An 18,634-nucleotide genomic window follows, 5' to 3' on the forward strand; every position below is an offset into this window, starting at 1 on the left:
CTTGGTGTTGCGGGACAGCCTGGAAGCCGACTCCCGGTCCCATTCATTCCTCTCGGTCCTCGGAGGTCAGTCACCTTAGGGGGTGTCCCTCCTCTCTGCTCCTGGTCCCACTTCCCGCTTCCAGGAGGAGCCAGGCAAGCAACAGCCCTCAAGTCTGATGCGAAACCCAGACCCTCATCCATCCCTCTGGGCTGCATTTTGCACCTTAGAGCGGGGCGTGAGGTGTGGGGTGAGGATGCGGGGGTGGGGCGGGCGCGGGGGCCGCGGGCTCGGCCGGGCGCGGGACCCCCTCTGGGCAGCCCGCGGAGCGCTCCCGGGGGCGCAGAGCCGGCCCGGGGCGCGGGGCAGCGGCGCAGAGCCGGACGCAGAGCCGGACGCGGAGGGGTCCCCTGCCCGCGGCGGAGCGCCGGGGCGGGCCCGTCAGTCCCGGGGAGGCGCAGAGCCCGGCAGCACCAGTACCAAGAGGAAGGGAAACCAGCCCGCGCTGACATGTAAACAGGCACTTCCAAGTGCAGCAGCCCGCGCAGACGGACCCCAAGCACGCTCACTCGCACCCCGACCCGCCTGCAACCCAGCCGCTTGCCCGCCCAGGGCCCTCCCCGCGGGGCCCCGAGCTGCTGGCGGCGGCAGCTCCCGCCCCCGGCTCGCCGTCGGCCTCGGGCAGGAGGGAGCCGGCCGCCCGGCCAGTGCCCAGCGCCGGGGCCAAGGCGCCCAGCCCGCCCGGCGGGAGCGGCGGCCCGGAGGTCTGCGGCCCCCGGCTTGGATCCGCCCCCGAGGTCCCCGGTGCTAGCGCGACCCCCGCCCGCAGCCCGGCCCGCGGCGAGTGGGGGGGGGGGCGGGCGCGGCTGCGGGGCGAGGGGTGCTGGGGGTGGAGGCTGGAGGGGGGGTGGGTGCAGGGGGTGGGGGGTCGCTGTCTGCGGGGCGCCCGGAGGGTCGCCCCCGCGCGTGAGGCTCGCCCCCGGGGCGCGGGAGGAGCCGGCGCGAAGCCGGGGCGCGGGAGGGAGGGCGAGGGCCACGTCTTCCGGGACCCCGCGCCCCGCGCCCCGCGCCGAGCCCGCGCGCCCGCCCGCCGCCCCGGCCGGCCCCGCCGCTCCCGCGCCCGCCGCCGCATCGCTTACCTTAATAGTCCCGTCCATTTGGCCAAGTCTGCAGCCGAGCCCCCCAATATTCCACACATTGACCCGGTTACAGCCTGACCTCGCAGCCCCTTCGGATTAGCCCGGCGCGGCCTCCCTGGCGCCCGGGGCCCTCCCTGCGTGCCCCCCACGAGCGCCCTGCCCTCGCTCCCCTGTGCACGTTTGTTGTTGTAGCGGAGCGAAAAAGAGACAGTTAACCGGATGAAACTTTTTTTTAGCTAATTTTGGGAAGTGACTTCACTTTGCGAATCGGGGAGGAAGTCCTATCTCTCTCTCTCTCTCTCTCTCTCTCTCTCTCTGTCTCGCGCTCTCCTCTCCTCTCCCCTCTGCTCTCCCTCGTCTTCCCTCCCCCCACACCCCCTCTTCCTCCCCTCTGCTGGTCCTGCTTTTCGCATCACACACACACACTATATAAATACACCCGGAGATGCCCAGATACATTCATGCGCGGCGCACACAGGATACTTGCTCCTGGGAGATAAGGGCGAGCTGGGAACAATGCCGGCGTCCACGCCCGGCGCCCGCGCCCTGATTCCCGCAGTCTGCACCCACCCGCCCCCAACACCTTCCCCCAAAGTCCAAAACCAAGCGCCTTTGGCCTCCTTCCTTTTCCCGGGGCCGTTGGCCGAAGGTGGCCCTCCTGACTCATTCACTTTCCGTTTCTTCCCACAGATACGTTCATTAATGCTTTTTCCAGCCGGAGGCAAACTTATTGGGGGTGGGGTGGGGTGTTGGGGCGGGGGGGGAGAGTTTACTCGGGCTGCGGATAACCTGGAGCCTACAGCCCTGGAAGATCTCCACTCAGACCGAAGCAAACCAACCATTAAAAAAAAAAAAGAAAAAAAAAGGAAAAAAAGAAAAGCGTCCAATGGGAGTTTCTCCACCCGGGGCCCTCGGCTGCCGACGCGGACTCGGGGCGGTTTCGGAAGGACCCCGCCGTCGGGGGCGCGGACCCGGCTCCCCGCGCATTGTTAGCAGCAGGGCGCCCCCGGGGCAGCGCGTCCCGGCCCTTCGCTCCTGGAGAGCTCCCGGCGCCCGCGCAGGGCCGGGACCCGCGGCACCCCGGGCCACCTACCCGCGCCGACTAGGGGCAGACCCCAGGCGCTTTACCTGGACCAGACGGCCCGGGTTCCGGCGCCCGGCCAGAGCCCCCAGGCAGCGCTACTCAGCGCCCCAAGAAACCGCAGCACGTCGCCTCCACACTGGTCAGCAGGGCTCCAGGGCGCAGCACGCAGGATCGCCGCACAGACTCAGACGGCGCCCCCACCGTGAGCCCCCGGGGTCAGTGCTCGGGACCATCACCCCCACCCAGCCGGGAGGCCAGCCTGGCCGGCCCCCGCCACCCGGAGACCTCCCCGCCGTCCCCCTGCAGCGCCGCCGCCGATCGCCCGGGCTGGGGCAGCCTCCGGAGTCCCGGCTCAGCGAGGGGACCCCCCCCCCCCACCACCACACCTCCGGGCGCTCTCGGCCTGACTCCCTTCTCCCCAACCTCCAAAACAGGTTACCTTGTCCACGCTCTCCAGACCACGCTTTGGACTTTTTCACTTTTATTTAAGAGTCCACCCGGGGAAGGAGGAAAAAAAAAATCCAGAAGAGATCCGAATCAATTGGAAAGGAAAAAAAAAAAAATTCAAAAGGGTGTCCACAGCAGCGAAAAAAGGTGACTTATTAATTCTTTATTTCTTCTGGAGCAATTGAGCCAGAAAGCTAGCTCGCCTCCCTCCCGCCCGCCCCCCACCCCCCTCTCGAAATTAGTCTCATCAATTCAGCTCCAATTTTGGGTTCGAATACAGACGCGGGTCTGAACGTGACCAGACCTGGAGTGGCGGGTGTAGCCTGCCAGCAATTGAGACTCGGTGTGCTTATGGGGGAGTGGGGTGGGGGTGGGGTGGGGTGGGGGGTGGGATGGGGGCCGGGCCGACCCCCCCCCACCTCCTGTCTGCTTCTCAATCCAGGGGTCTGCTCCGGGGCTCCCCTGGGACCGCCACATCTGGTTACCGCTAGCGGGGTCAGTCCCCCCCTTTGCCTGGGGCCACCAGTTCTGGAGTTCAATTAAAAGAAATCAGGCTTAACCCTTTCCTCCCCGCGGCCGGCCGCCTGCCCTCTCACTCTTCCCTTCAGCTTTTCCACATGCTTTCCAGAGAGGAAAGAGGTTAAAGGGAAAGGAAGAATGAATTACATCCTTTCAAACCCCAAATTGTTTCCTTTTCAGCCCAGACTCTGCCGACCTTCAAACGACAACAGGGCTTTCAGGAGGGTGCGGGGAGACCGCTTCCCACCCGGACCTGGCCAGAAACCCGGCACCCCCAGCCACATTGCCCCTCTTTCAGGCAGAAGGGATTCCAACTTCACCACCGGGAGGCCCCCTTCCTGGTCCTGGGCAAACACTGAGGTTGTTAATGGCCACCCCACACCAGTGCTCCGCTCCCCCTTCCTTGCATGCTCCTCCTAGTGCTTGAGAAGGCACCTCTGCAGCAACAAACGTTGGTTAGGTTTCTCTTCCCAACTCCTATGAGGCCTGGCAAAGAGCGTATTATTATCTTCACTGCACTGGTCAGTACGGCCACCCCCACACCCTGAGCACCCCCAAACTCCTTTTAGCAGGCGCTGCCTCTCCCATTGCGAGTTGTTCAATGTGAAACTACATTAAAATGAGCACTTGCCGTCCTGTGTTAGCTGTGGGACTCAATAGCACTCTCTGTTTCTCCCTGGGAAACCAAAGCTATGACAGTTTCGTAACTTTGAAGATGGGGAGGGGGGAGAGGCTGGCATTGGCATGACTGTCACCCCTTCGTGACTCACTGACTGGCACTGGCGCCATGCCTTTTGCTATTTACCAGCCCCACCATGAGGAGCTCCTGTCCACTCACATGGCCCTCCACCCAGAAAGAAGGACCCACCCCCCACCCCAACTGGGAACCACAGCTCTCAGAGGGATTCAAGACTCCCTCCACCCCATCCTGACCGGCTGGTGGGCAAGTTTGCCCCACTTATGTAACTTTGGGTTTGACGCTCAACTCCTGCTGCTGCTTCTATTTTAAATCCCGAAGGGGGAAAAAGCCCTAACCAAACACAACAGTAAACAAGTCTGCCCTGTTTCATGTGGTTACCACCAGACATCTGGAAAGATGGTTTGATCCTGGCAGCTCACATTGTTTTCACGAGCAGCCAAAGAGAATATTTTGAATGTTTGCATTGAGACAAATTGATAGAGAGCCTGTGGTAAGGCCCGCTGCAAATGAAAACTGTCTTTGAGTTGGGGAGGTGGAACCGCTCCCCTTCTCTCTCCCTCCCCTTTCTCTCTCCCCTCTCCCCCTCTTCCTTCTCCCTTCTCCTAGCTTAGCTGGGGACTGGTTACCCCAGCCCACACACTGGCACACACCCTCTTTCCTGGCTCACCAGAGACTGTCCGCCAGCCTTTCCCAGACTGGGCAGGGCTGGGGACCAGGGAGCCGGTGCCTGCGGCCACCGGTGCTCCTTCCACCAGCCGGGACTGGCTGTCAAGTCAGGGAGCGCTGGCAGCCCGCGGGGGGCCGGGCCAGCATTTAAAACAAAAGTTACTAAGGGGGGTAGGAAGGGAACCCAATTGATGACCCATTTGTAGGGTCCCCTACGGACAGAGCACGTCCACGTCCAGACAGAAAGCGACTGTTTGGGAGACATTCGTCTGTCGAGCATCTTCGCTGGGACTTGGGTGGGACGACTGGCCTCGCACCGTCCGCACTTGACAGTATTTTCAAAGCCGCGGAAGTCCTGCTTCCCCCCGGGAGGGGAGCGGCTGGGTGAAACGTGTCTTGGCTCGCTCAATGTCAGCCCTTTTGACCCGGTCAAGACTTTCCAGGCGCGACTTCCTGGGCTGCTTTGGTCCCAGCCCAGGTTGGGGGTGGGAGAGCACGACGCTCGGAGCCCAGGCCGCGGGGTGCCTCCTCGACCCCGGGACTCCGACACTGGGAACCCCGAAAGATGCCTGGCCTGGCGGAGCGTCCCGGGCGGATCCTTCCATCCCTCCCCACCCCGCCCCCCCAACCCGGGTCCAGCGCAGGCAGTGCAGGCAGTGCAGAGAGGGGGGGGGGGAAGAGGGTAGGGGAGGAGGGGGCGCGGGGGGGGGGGGGGGCGAAGGAGGGACGGGCGAGCGAGCGCCAAAATCCCAGACTGCACAACTTCGGCTTCAAGTGTCTGGCCCCTCGCTCGAGGCCATAATTAATTTGAGATTTATTTTTATTGGAGAACTCGAGTCTCGTCTGACCTTAGCCAAACAAGGCTGCTCGAGCCGCCCCTGGATGCGCTTGAATGCCGGGGAATATTTCTGCAGGAAGGCTCTGCAGGCGCGCCTGCTTTGAATTTGTTTCTCAGACTTCATCTACTCACAGATTGAAGGAAGATTTAGAGCCTCTGCTCGCCCTGCCCGCTCCCCACGCTCGCTCCCGCCTCTGCGCAGAGCGGGTTCAGGGCGCTACGTGGGAGGCCGCGGCGGCGGGAGGCCGGGGGCCGCGGGCCCGGCTGGGGGAGGGTCCGTGCGCCCCGAGGGTCCCCAGACCACGCGGCGTCGACGGGGAGATCCCGAGGGAGCCCGGGGCAGACCAGAGAGCGCAGGCGGACGAGAGGTGGAGACCAGCCAGGTGCCGGGACTCTCACCCAGGGCGGCGGCGCCTGGACCCGCGGCCGGGGGTAGGGGTGGGGGCAGGCGGGGGAGGGAGAGTTTCAGCCTCTCCCCTCTCCGTCCGCCCGGCCTCCCGGCGCCCCAAACGGCATTTATTCCGAGTACAGACCTGCGTCCTTGAAGCGCCGCTGCAGGACCTGCCGGCCAGATGCTGCCCCTGGGCCGTGTCGCTGCGCACATTCTAGGGCCATAAGCCTCCTTTGGTCTGGTGTGTGGGGTGGAGGGGGGTCTCGTCCCCGGTTCAGCACGGGCTGAAGGCAGGCCAGGTGGTGAGGGAGCGAGGAGAGGTCTGGAAAGTGAAGGACCCCGCCGGGCAGGGTGGGGCGCGCGCGAGGCCTCCCGCCTTGCGCCTTGCGCTCCTCGCTCTGGGGGCCAGGATGGCTCCGCGGGGTGTCCCGCGTCCTCCACCCTATATCTGCCAGCGGACCGTCCAGGTCGGAAGGCTCACTGAGAAAACGGCTCCTGGGGTTTGAATTCCTGCTCTGCACGTCCCAGCTCTGTGGCCTCAAACGAGTTCCCTGACCTCTCTGTGCCTCAGTGTCCTCATCCGTACCTTGGGGTTGTAATGGGGACCTAACCCTCCCAGGGCTGTCGCAAACCTGAGCACGAATCTGCCATTATTAATAGTATCGTGGCTCCGCCCCTTACCAGCTGCTAACCTCTCAAGGCCTCAGTTTCTCATCTGCAAAATGGATCACCTCCTAGGGTGGTTAGTAATATTAAGTGAGTCAGCACAAATGCGATGCTCAGAACAGGGCCTGGCAGGGGCGAGGGCGACCTGAATTCAAGTCGCCACCACTATTCACCCTCTGCGCGTCCCGGTCTTGGAGTCACCCGGGTTCCCTCTGGCCCTTTCCCTTGCTCCTTCCAGCCTCGTCCCGCCCTCAGCGCCCTCCTGCGGGCACCTCCCCGAGGCCCCTGCGGGTTCTCAGAACCCAGGTCGCGGCCGCGTGCAGTGGGCACCCTTGGCGGCTTGGGCCGCTCGGCTGGCTGCAGGCCCCGGGCCTGGGCGCCTGGGCCCGCGGGGTGTTCGTCTGCAGCCTCCGAGCCGGGTTCCCGACGCGCCGCGGCAGGGGCTTGGCAGCCGGGGACTGTTTGCGCCCCTCTGGCAAATGGTCGATGTAGGGAGCCGGAGGAACAGACCCAAGATTGTCCCCGCTACGCAGACCTTTCGCCGCCATCAATGCACCCCTTTGTGCAACAATACAAACTTTGTGGCTGCTGAAAAATCCCTTTTTTCCCCCTTGAAAAGAGCTCCTGCGGCGAGCGGCTCCTTTGGCTGCGGGCAGCTCCTACACTGCTCGCTCCCCTCGCCCTCCTGCCCACTCCGTGCGCTCCGCTCTGCAGGGCCGGCCCGCTCTGCCCCCGACCCTCGGCCTGGGTGGGTCTCCCGGGCTCCCACGTGCCCCTCTGGGGCTCGGCATCCCCGAGGTTTGGGGTCCCCGGGTGGGTGCAGACCTGGGGGGGGGGTGGGCCGCGGGTGGGAGGGATACTGCAGCTCCCCGCGCGGGGCCACTTGCAGCCTCGGGGGCAGAGCTGGAAGCGAGAGCGCCCTTGGCCTCGGGTCCTGGGACTGGCGGGGGTGGGACGGGCCCCGGCCTAACCTCCCGGGAAAACTGGGCTCCACGAACCCCAGCGCGCCTTCGTCCCCCCGTCCTGGCCGCCGCCCGGCCGGCCGTCCATCCACTGATTGTCGCCGATACACTGATTCACTTATTGTTCCTTGACCCACTGCAGATGAAACCCTTCGTACTCGCCGGGGCTCCAGGACCCGGGCTCCCCAAAGTGGCTATAAAACTCCTTTAGACCTCGGGAGGGGTGGGGAGGGTGGGGGGGTGCCACCTTGTGTCAACAAATTTCCCTTTAGAGAAATGGTAGGAGGGCTGCACGCCAAAGCGGCGCTTCCGGAGGGTCGCACCCCACGGAGGCGGCCACGTGCGGGCACACGGTCCCCCCCACCCGGGGCTGCGGTCGCGGACGCAGGGGGAGCTCGGCGCGGGCACCGGGGGCGGGGTTTGGGGCGGGGCTTGGGGCGGGGCGGGGCCGGGCCCCGACCGGTAGGTTTGCAGCCGCTCGTTGCGCCCTTCCTCCTCCGCTGCAGAGGCTCGAGGCTCGGAGCCGCCGCGCTCCCGGGGCTACCCGGAAGGAGGGAGGTCGCGCCGGGTCCCTACCCCGGGCACCCCCAGCCCCGCCCCCTGGGGTTGCTTTTCATTTGAACGTGTAACCCAGATGTCCAGGCCCCGGCTTGTTTACATTCTTGGGAACTGTTGTGAGTGGAGAACACGTCCGATCCGTCGGCAGAGATCGCGCTCTGCGCTTGGGAGGGGCGGGTGGGGCCAGGGAAGGTGGGCCTGAGGACGCACGGGGCGTGGAAGCGGTGGGAGAAGCGCGGGGCCTGCGCACACCCGCGCACACCCGCGCACACCCGCGCACACCCGCGCACACCCGCGCACACCCGCGCACGGGCCCCCACCCTGAGACCCGCCGTGCGCCAGCGGCGCGAGCGCAGGGCCCCTGGGTCCCACTCTGGCGCGCGGTCCCGGGCCTGGCGTCTGGGCGCCCTGCCCACCTTTAGTCTCCCAAATGGTCCTCCTCAACTAAGGATGCCCGAGGGTCTGCGTGCCGCCCTCCTACGACCCATCGGGAGCGCCCCAGGCTCCGGACACGCCGGCGGACCCTCCACGTCCTTCCCCCCCACCCCGGGGAGGGACCGTAGGCCCCGATGGCAGAGGGGGCTGGGGGTCATTACCTGTTTAGAGGCGCTGTCATGTCTTACCTTGACGTAAGACGATGTGTCGGGGACTGTCTGAAACATCCTGGGTTGGTGAGAAGGTCGGGAAGGCCGTGAAACCAACCTGGGTAGGAGAAACCTCAGTGACCCGACGGTACCACCCTACACGGGTGAGCCGGTGGGGGGTCGAGGTGGGGGTTGGTGATGAAGGAGAAATTCAAAGGGAGAAGACTCGGGGAGTTGCGAGGCTGGGCTCCGCCTGGGTCTGCAAGGAGGATCCGAATGGTTTAGATGCTGGACACCCGCCCTGCGCCTCTGCCTCCAGACCGCAGGCTAGGAGATGGTGAAGGTTGAGAGCCAGCTCACGTCATTCGGTCTCCTTCCCACAGACCTGCAACCTTCCCCTCCCCACAGTGGGAGACACCCATTTCCCCCAGGCCGGGGTAGTTTCACACCTGCGGACACTGGGGTCCTCGCAGCCAGAAGAGAGAACGCTGCCCCTGCCGGCTGCCCAGACAGAGGTAGGTCTCCGCTGGGAGGCGGCCCCAGGCCCCAGGCCCCAGGGAACAGATACTTTGCAGAAGCTCAGCCTCTCAGGACACAGATCTGCCTGGCTCTCCTGCTACCCCTGGACCCCACCAGTGTCCAGCTGCCCCCCCTCTTCTCTGCTGGTGGACTGCCTGGGGAGGAAGACTGGCTGAAGGTTCTGGAGGTCTAGGGAGGCCCTTTCCCCCAGCCCCTGCTTCTTCAATAAAATAGTTTTATGGCAGAGACAAAGACAATGAATGACGCAGTCTCATTTCGAGTGGCAGAGGAGATGGTGTCTGAAGTCTGAATATTTGGGCTGGCGGGTGCAAAAACCACCCTAGGACGCCAGGTGCCTCTGCGTGAGCCTCTCCCTGCCCTGCCAAGTCTGGCGGCTGTCTCTCCCCTCTTCCCTTCCTTCTTTTTAAACCATCTTTAACGTGGCAGCGTGCAGCTTCTCCGGCAGCCAATGTGTTTCTGATAAAGCACTTATCTCCCCACTAACAAATTCCAGCTTTTTGGCTCCTGAAGCCACAACACACATCCACGAGTTCAGGGACCAGGTATGCTCCTTTGGGTTCCTAGATTCTCGTGCCCTGCCTCTATCCCCAGGTCCTTGCTGAGACTGTCCCCCATTTTCTTTTAAAGTTGGAGTGCACTTTGCCAGGAAAGTGAGAGAGAGAGGATAAAAGAAAAATAAAAAGGAGAGAAAAGAAAGCTCCAGGGGGAGAATGAGAGAAAGAAAGAGCCCAGAAAGCCTCCCATTTCCCGGCTGCAACTGGAACAGGCAGCCCGGCAGGGGAGAGAAAGGCGCCACCACCACCCTGCATTTCCCCAGAGGTCCCCCACGCTCGCTCCGCGCTCACCTTAGACACCCTTTCCTGCTCAGCCAGCAGGAGCTGGCTCCAGGATCTTGGAGCGCTGGGTGCTAATTCTCTGCGCCCGGAGACCCCGATCCGATCCGTGAAGCCGAATTAAACCTGCTGGCTGCCCAGAGTCCGAGTGTGCCTTTCTTTGCAGCGCGCATCCAGACAACCAGCCTCAGTCCTGCAGGAGCTGGGGGGCTGTAGAAAGCACTCCTTGGTCTGCGCGCCCTGCAGCTTTCCTCCGTGACGCCTCTCTTCATCCCACTCCCCCTTCCTCTCTCTTTTCCCGTCTTTTAATTTGATTTCCGTTTTCTTATCAATATTTCAACTGCCGTCTGATGAATTGTTCTAATAGACAGCCACCCATCTGCCCCTAGCTGCTTTTCCAGAAACATCACGGTGTTGCTGGGAAATGTCAAGGGACCCAGGGAACCACACACATATCGCAAATGGGAAGCCAAGAGGAGACACTGAGACCCAGGCCTTCTTTTATTTGATGAGGTTTACATGATTGCCATGCAAATAATTATTTCTCAGACTTAAACACTGTGACGGAAGTCCTCTTTGATTTTGCAGGTCCTTAGGTTCATCTTACTTAAAGGTGACTTTTCCCCTTATTTGGACTTTCCTTGGCATACATCCTTTTTGGACCCATGTTTTCTAGGCAGCATCTCTAAGAGCAAGGGGATTTGCAAAGGTCAGAGAAGCGGCCCTGTCATGGAATTTCAATTTTAAAACACATTTAACAACACCCTCATTCAGAGTCCTTTCTGGGTCCTCGAGTTTGTGTTTTGTTTTGTTTTGTTTTAAATTTTGGAATCCTGGCTCATTTCTTCAATGCAAGACCTAGTCTCGAATGGGGCTCAGATTTCTGCGAACGTGCCCACATTTGCTGTTTTAGTTGCCCAATCCTAGGGCTGTTCTGCACATAACAGCAGGGCCTTGCCTTGCCTTGCGGATGAGCTGCCTGCGTGCTTTCTCCCTGGCTGGCGGGTGGTTTTCACACTCTTGACTTCCTTGCTCCCAAGTCTCCCGTAAAGGGGGCTGCGCACCAGGCCCCTGCCCAGAGCCCTCAGGTGTGTTGGGTTGGGTTGGGGGGGAAGTGAGGGTGACAGGTAAGGGTAGAGAATGTGTCAGTTCATCAGAACAAAACCACAGCCATGTTACCTCTGAGAATTCATTGCCTCAATTTCTTTTTTTTTTTTTTTTAAGATTTTATTTATTTATTATTCATGGGAGAGAGAGAGAGAGAGAGAGAGAGAGAGGCAGAGACACAGGCAGAGGGAGAAGCAGGCTCCCTGTGGGGGCCTGACGTGGGACTTGATCCCTTGTCTCCAGGATCACGCCCTGGGCCAAAGACAAGCGCTAAACCGCTGAGCCACCCGGGGATCCCCATTGCCTCAGTTTCTCAAGCTTTCCCTTCCTGGTTCTTCCTTCTTGGGTACCCAGACCCCTGACTGCTTTGGTTCTGGACACTTAGAAAATTAATGTGGTACCTGTTCCCTCTTCTCCGTCTCCCCTACTCCCCACCCCTCAACCGGCTCTGGAAATTTCTGAGCAAAAGCAATTGCTAGGATTCCATTTCTGGGGAAAGCACACTTATCACCCAGATCTCCCCACGTGGGGGGTATGAAGACTGGCAGCGGGGTTATTCATTATTTCCTTCTCAACAATATCCCGATTTTTCTCTCTGTCCCTCCCCCAAAGCTCAACATATTGAAACATTTTGCTGCTTAATAAGAGCAGCCGGGAGAGCTCGGAGGTGAAAGGCCAGCCTGGGACCGTGACTGGGGCTGCCTGGGCTCGGGGCTGCCGGCCAGGCGCCCCCGCCCAGCGCATTCCTGACCACTGCTTAGGAAAACAAGGCAGCTTGGGGAGGGCTGGGGTCTGAAGTACAGGAGCCAGTGCCCCCTTGGTTTTGTTCCTGGGATTCGGGGAGAGATCGCCTTCCCTCCCAAAGGGAACACACGCTATTCCAAACAACCACAAATAAAACAGACGGTGCCCCTCTGTCGGGCAATACATCCTACCCCCATGTCATGCTTTTCAAAAGAGAGGTTATGGGACACCTGGGTGGCTCAGTATTTGAGCGTCTGCCTTTGGCTCAGGATGTGATCCCGGGGTCCTGGGATCGAGTCCTGCATCAGGCTCCCTGCAGGGAGCCTACTTCTCCCTCTGCCTCTCTCATGAATAAATAAATAAAATCTTAAAAAAAAGAGGGGTTCTTTCCAGGATAGAGATTTGAAATTGTTTTCTTTTCATCCCCCCTGTCTCTTTTCTCTTCTTGAAGGGGACTTCTAGGAGATCGCTTGAGTACCTGCTTCTGATTTCAAACCCTTTCTTCTGTTTCAGAGTTATCACATCCTTATTTGCAGACCTATCTACCCAGGATTTGCCTCCCTTCATTAGACTGTCAGCTCCCTGAAGGCAGGTGTTGAGGTTGTTTTGCCCGCTGCTGGACACCCAGTGTCCACACTGAGATCGATACATAGCGGTGTGCGATAATTATTTAACTCCGCCTCTTCTTTCTGAACAATGAAGAAGGAGGGGACTATGATACTAAACCAAGCCATCATGTTGTTACTAAGGGAAAACTGACAGGAACATTTCGTCTGCAGGTACTAATTCATTTTCTGCTTTGCAGGGTTGGAGGAAATCAGTGCTCACCTATAGGTTTCCTTTTTACATAAATAGTTTAACTGGGGATCAAGAGATCATCCCCTTCCCCAAGCACCGTGGGTGTGGTCGGCTGATGGAGGGGTCCTCTGCTAGTTCCGTACCAAACTCTTCAGTGTCTGTGCACACATATGCATGTATGCCTCCTTATTTCCTCCTCTTCCTGTAATTTTAAGACCAGAAGGGGTATTCGCGCCGAGGATCATGCACATAATAAAATCTTGGTGGTCCTGGAAAAAACAGAGGAGCTGAGAATGCAGTGAGGCCTGATCTGGACTCCCTTTCAGCTAGGGTCTCAGGGCTGGACGTGTTTGTGTGCACACGAGGGCACTGGGAGGCTTGTGGATGACCACCTGGGGAGTGCCTGCAGCCCTAACCACCCTGTCTGGGAGCAGGGGTGGGATGGGATTAGGACCCAGGCTCTCTCATCCTCTAGAAGGATATTAGCCAACTCCCTTTGTCACCTGGAGCCTTCAATTTGCCAGGAGAAAATTGCTGAAATTGGTAACAGCTGCCATAAGGAGGAGCCTAAGAGAGGAGAGAATGAAGGGGATGGGGCAGGAAGACTCATTAAAGCCAGCTTATCCTTCCAAAGGAGAAGGGGAGGGGGCTTTCTTACTCTAGGGTATTGCTCCCTCGCCAGCCTGTACCAGGCTGCTTCCTCTGGGCCATAGATTTGCAATCCAGGGCCTGGTCATTAACACATGACTCAGGTGATGAGTTGAGGAGAGCTGGAGATTGGAATCCAAGCAAGCTCCCAGTGCGGGAGACCGGGGTCCTTATCTGAATGGTGCCACCATGGGTTCTATGATCTCAAGCAAGACCATTAGGGCCCAGCTTCCTTATCCGGCTAATGAGAGAGCTACAGTTAGATCATCCTGAGATGCCTTCTGACAAGCGTATGGCATAATTCTGTGAGAGTATGGAACCTGGGAAAGTATGTGGATCAATGGCAAATTAATGTTCTAGAGTTAGGAACTTGGGGTTCCGGTTTTAGTTCTGCTCCTGGTGAGTAGTGTTATGAGCTGAACTGTGTCCCCCTGATGCTAAAGCCCTACCCACCAGTAATTCAGAACGATAATGCATCCTGTGAAGAGGCCTTTAAAGAGGTAAATAAGGTGAAATGGTGGTGGTGGGGGGGGCTTAATCCAGTAGGACTGGTGTCCTTTTAAGAACAGGAGATTAGCATACAGGAGTGTGGGTGCCCAGAAGACAGACCACGTGTGGGCACAGTGAGGCTACCAACTGTAAGCCAAAGAGAGAGGCCTCGGGAGCGAGCACACCTGCTGGGACCTCGATCTTGGATTTCTCATTTCTAGAGCAGCAAGAAAATAAATTTCTGTTGTTTAAGCCACTAATGCTTTGGTATTTATTTTGGCAGCCCTAGCAAACTAATACAACTGGGAAATAGTGTTTTGCTGTGATTTGGTTTCCTCAAGTGAGTAAAAGACTTGACAATGCTGAAACACTTGATTTAACTTTTCTGGAACCCTCTGGGATGATCAAGATCTATTCATTGCACATCCACAATGTTTTTCGCCCTGTGTAGCCTTGTGTATAAAGCAGTCTTCTGGTCTTTGTGGTTCTTTCCACCCCAAGTAAAGACTTAAATCACATTGAGTTTCAACGTCCTCTACATTTCCTATCCCTTTTGCTTTTAATGACAGGAAGGAAGGAAGTTGCTTCCTGCTCTTCCAACAAGCAATTTCAGATTTTAAAGGGTAGCCAACAAGATGTCACGCTCCTTATCTCTCATTATTTGTGTCCTCTTGTAGCCCTTGACAGGCTGCAAACCTAGACTGAGCTCCTGGAAATTACAAGGAGAGAAGAAGTGGGAAATCTGCTCAGGGAGATAAGTCCAGGAAATGGAAGCAGTGAGTAGAACAGGGTCCATGAGAAGAGATGTCAGACTGGGGCACTTTGGGTTCTGACGTGTGTGAGCGGGCTGGTCCTTTGATTCCCATCACATACCAACACACACACACACACACACACACACACTCACGCACTCATTCATGCATATTCTTGATGTAGCAGAGGCTCTTGGGATGCAGGAGCATGGGGTTCAAACTAAGGTGCATTCAGAGCAAGGATGGAGAACTGCTGGATGGAGAGATCTGTGATCTGAACAGGTGCAAGAGAAAGGGCCTCTCCTAAGCTAACAGATTCATCCCTCACCTCCACCTGCAGATCAAACATATGTAAAGTTTTCTTGGACTGGGGCGCCTGGGTGGCTCAGTTGGCTAAGTGTCCGACTCTTGATTTCAGCTCTGGTTATGCTCTCAGGATCCTGGGATCAAGTCCTGTGCTTAGTATGGAGTCTGCTTGGGATTCTCTCTCTCCCTCTGCCCCTCTCCACTCCTCACCCCACTACCCCACTCAAGTGCTCTCTCTGAAGAAAAAAAAAATCCCAAGACTGTGGATGAAGAGGTAAGGTTACTGGAGAATGAATAAGACCGAGCATTAAGGCAAAGAGGAGCTCTTAAGACCAGAGATTTTTATATACATTATATTCCTTCCTTCAACTCCCTTAGCTAGTTTTTCTCTTCCTTAGGGTATCTTAAGCTATCTTTTCATGAATATCAATTAATTAATTTTGTTAGATAATCCCTGAGCCCCATTCCGGCTTAAATTTTAGTAATTTTAAAGAGCATATTACTAGTCTCATCTACGGTTATATATATTTTTTAGGTTATTGGGAGACATTGTCCTTCCTTGCTCCTGTTTAAAAGTGAGAAGAAAAAAACCTAGACAGAAGTCGAAGTTGGCCAGTGCCAATCCTTCATAAATAATTCCAGTATGGTTCCAAGTTGGGTGATGCTTTTTCTGGTAGAATGGAATCATTCATTCACATATCCATTCATTCATTCATTCATTCATTCATTTGCCTGGGGCAGGAGCGTGCATCTTGGGAAGGACCTGAGTAACATCACTTTGCTATCTCTGAGAAGGCAAAGGTTCGCAAAGACTATGTTATCCATCACTTTCAAAGCTGCCTGTACAATCACCACGGTGTTGGGGGCAATGAGTCCGGGATCTTAAAGGATTCAAAACATAATTGTGTTGAGTGGGATGACCAGTGTGTCTGCTTCAGCTTTGAGGTGGAGGATGATGGTATTCATTGAAAACAAAATAACTCTTTGGGATGCTGTTGAGAGAAATGCCACAGAAGTAAAAGTACGCTTACTCTGGCTACCAAGGACACCGCAGCGTGTTATCTCGAGTGTAGATGCTTTATTCATTGCCCCTGCCTGCCTTCATAGCCTCAACTTTAAAAAGAAAAAAGGGAAAAAAAAAAACTGGACAAAAGTTGGGGCAGGGCCAATGCCAATTAGCTTCCACACAAAGGTCTTTGGGGTATATTTTTTAAATGGAGGTGGTAGTTGCAGGGTGAGGTGTGGGCCATGTTTGAATGAGGACAGATACCAGTAATATCCCTAAGGATAGTTTTTTTTTGAGAATTGAGATGCTTTTGACCAAGTGCTTCCAGCCTCTAGATGGAAGAGATGCTGTGTCCATACTGGTCTGATGAGATACTGGTCTGAGGTGTCATTATTATTTTTATTTTGGTGACTCTCAACAGGCGCAGTGAGGTCCTGAAGAGAGCTTGGTCTCTCACTATTACTTCAATGCACGTCATAGCTGAACACAAAACAATGTCCCCCACTTAACACAACAAACACTGGGGACTCACGGCCTTGTGAGTTCCTCTCAGGGAACCTGCTTTCCCTAGATAAGAGATCAAAAGTGGAGGGAGGGTGTGTTTTCATTTTCTCGGTACACGTTTTCACATCAGACTTTGTGAAGGAAGGTGTCTCCTAGGTTTTTGGCTGAGGGCAAGGGGAACATAGGTCTGTCCTGAATCTTCCTTTCTCTTTTTAAAAGATCAGCTCCATGAGTGCCATGAGGGACGACGAGCTGAGGATTTGACTGTGAGGTTCTCATTGCTTCACCGTGTTTGGTAATGTGGGGACAACAGGAAAAGGAATTATGTTCCCCACTCTGTGAGGCCTACTTGCTGCTTCTGGGGGTGATGGCTTTGGTTCTATTAAAAAAAAAAAAGACTAGTAGGGGAGGGAGGGGTGGAATGAAGTGGATCTTAAAGAAATAGTTAAGTGTGTAATGCCCCCTCCAATCCTTATCACTCTTCCCTCCAAATTCTGACCCCAGAAGGGGCCAGCCTGTGTGGCGACCGGAGCGTGCCTGACTTTCAGATGGAACCGTCAGTCCCTTCTCTGACTCAGCTAGCCACTGAGCTAGCTAGCTGTCTTGTGCTTCTGAGATCTCTGTCCTTTTCATTCTGCTAGGCCTTGTATACAAGTGGCACCAGCAGTGCAAAAGCAGTTTTCACTGGAAATTTCTTGGGTCAGCTGAGACCAGAGTCCAATGGGTACCACATCTTCAGCTACTAGCCTGGGGACCCAGCTACCCCAATCTTTTTTTTTAACTGCATCCCTAGATGATTCTCTTTATTTAGGCCTTCCTGGGGCGAGAACATCACTCACAGTCAAACTTGAGCAAGCTGTCTGAAATGGTTTTCTCGCAAGGGCCAACAAGGGCAGATGGTCAGATGTTTCAGTTGGGGAGGCTTTTCGATTTGGAAGCAAACTGAACTTTGGCTTCCATCTCTAGAGAAGAAACTGGTCATGGCTGTGAGGCCCAGAACCCTGAGCGATGATAAGCATTTGCAATCTTGAGCGCTTATCTCCTGCTGTATCTGGCCTTCTTGCATTTATAAAGTAAATCGGGAAATCTCACCACAACAGGCTTTCCTGTGAGGAGGCTGGCATTTCCTGCCTGCCCCACTGGGGACAGGGATGGAGGGAACACACTGCTAATGTCAGGTTTCCTCATTTTAGCCTCACAGCTGCTGCTGCTGCTGTGGGGAGCGGGGGGCAGCGGGAAGATCAGCCAGGGCGTGGGTTAGGGCGAAGGAGGTCATTGGGTTTTTTTTTTTTTTATACACTTTTCATACAGCTTTCTGACACCTAAACCTAGAGCAGAAACCACCCGTCGTTGCTTGTTTGAACACACGTACACAAGTACACCTTCTGCATATGCGTGTTGCGTGGATGCTCAGCTGACCTGCTGTGATGAAAGCGATACTCTCTGGACCAACTACCATTAAACCAGTTATATTAAAATTAAAACTAGGTTCCATTTCGATGCAGCAGGGAAGCACTCCTGTAGGCTCCACAGTGTCACCTTTGAAACATTCCATAAACAAATAATGCTTTTGTAAAGAGGCGCCTCTCCCCGCCTCTTGCATTTATCGTTAGGGTGAATTTTATTCCATTTTTCATACATTTGCTGTTGAAAAGATTGCTTGTGCTAATGAAAAATTTCTCATATTGCTTCTGTCAAAGAAAGATAGGAATGTGTGTAGAAAGCTCCATCTCGTTCTGCTATTATAACATTTGTATAACATATTTCATGTGGTGCTTATAGTCACATGTGATTGGACGGACCCTAGGGAAATCCGTGCTCAATTTCCAGATGAAGAAACAGAATCTGAAACAGAAATCATTTCTTTTTTCATGGCAACATTTAAATGTGTTATTTCATCAAGCAACGTGATTACTGTTATCGCCATCGTTTCCATGGTGAAACTGAATCATGTATGAGAAACCTGAATCTGTCAAGAATCATCTCATGTATTATCTAAGTAACATGTTTTAGACATTATCTATGATTATATAAATAATTGGTCAAACTTTGCAGGGGGAGCCATGGGGCCTGGCTAGAACTCAAGTCTTTGCACTTCTAATCCTCTATTTCCCTGTTGAGTTTCTATCAGTATGGCTACTGAAATTTCTATCTCCTTTCAGTGATGGTGGGGTTGCTCCACATCAGTCCCAACTCCCTGATTTTTAATGACTCACTTCTCTCTTCTTCTGTTTATATATGTTTTAAAGACTTATTTCTTTGAGAGAGAAAGAGAGAGAGAGAGAAAGAGCATGAGCAGTGGGGAGGGGAAGAGGGAGAGAGAGGTAGAAGCAGGCTCCCCAAAGAGCAGGGAGCCCAATGTGAGGCTTGATTC

The 18,634-nt window shown here is 56.0% G+C and overlaps 1 protein-coding gene and 1 long non-coding RNA gene across 7 annotated transcripts in view; one reads left to right on the top strand and one right to left on the bottom strand.

The window, feature by feature from the left end:
• FLI1 (Fli-1 proto-oncogene, ETS transcription factor) overlaps window positions 1-10,381 on the bottom strand; it is a 122,917-nt gene extending 112,536 nt beyond the window's left edge. Inside the window, exons 1-2 of one of the 6 annotated variants that reach the window (XM_072729374.1) lie at window positions 9,919-10,381; window positions 8,573-8,651 (exon numbers count right to left, since the gene is read on the bottom strand). In XM_072729374.1, the coding sequence (XP_072585475.1) occupies window positions 8,573-8,611 (39 nt within the window). In that variant the 5' untranslated portion in view covers window positions 8,612-8,651; window positions 9,919-10,381. Of the gene's footprint in view, window positions 1-1,118; window positions 1,462-8,545; window positions 8,695-9,918 lie in introns of those variants that run through there. The other 5 variants (XM_025998926.2, XM_025998927.2, XM_072729373.1 and 2 more) reach the window with 5 other exon arrangements.
• Window positions 8,954-18,634, top strand: part of LOC140594673 (uncharacterized) — a 38,965-nt gene continuing 29,284 nt past the window's right edge. Inside the window, exon 1 of the long non-coding RNA XR_011995766.1 lies at window positions 8,954-9,048. This is a non-coding gene — a long non-coding RNA (uncharacterized lncRNA). The remainder of the gene's footprint in view (window positions 9,049-18,634) is intronic.

Source organism: Vulpes vulpes, chromosome 12 (assembly GCF_048418805.1).
Source record: "Vulpes vulpes isolate BD-2025 chromosome 12, VulVul3, whole genome shotgun sequence".
Lineage (NCBI taxonomy): Eukaryota > Metazoa > Chordata > Mammalia > Carnivora > Canidae > Vulpes > Vulpes vulpes.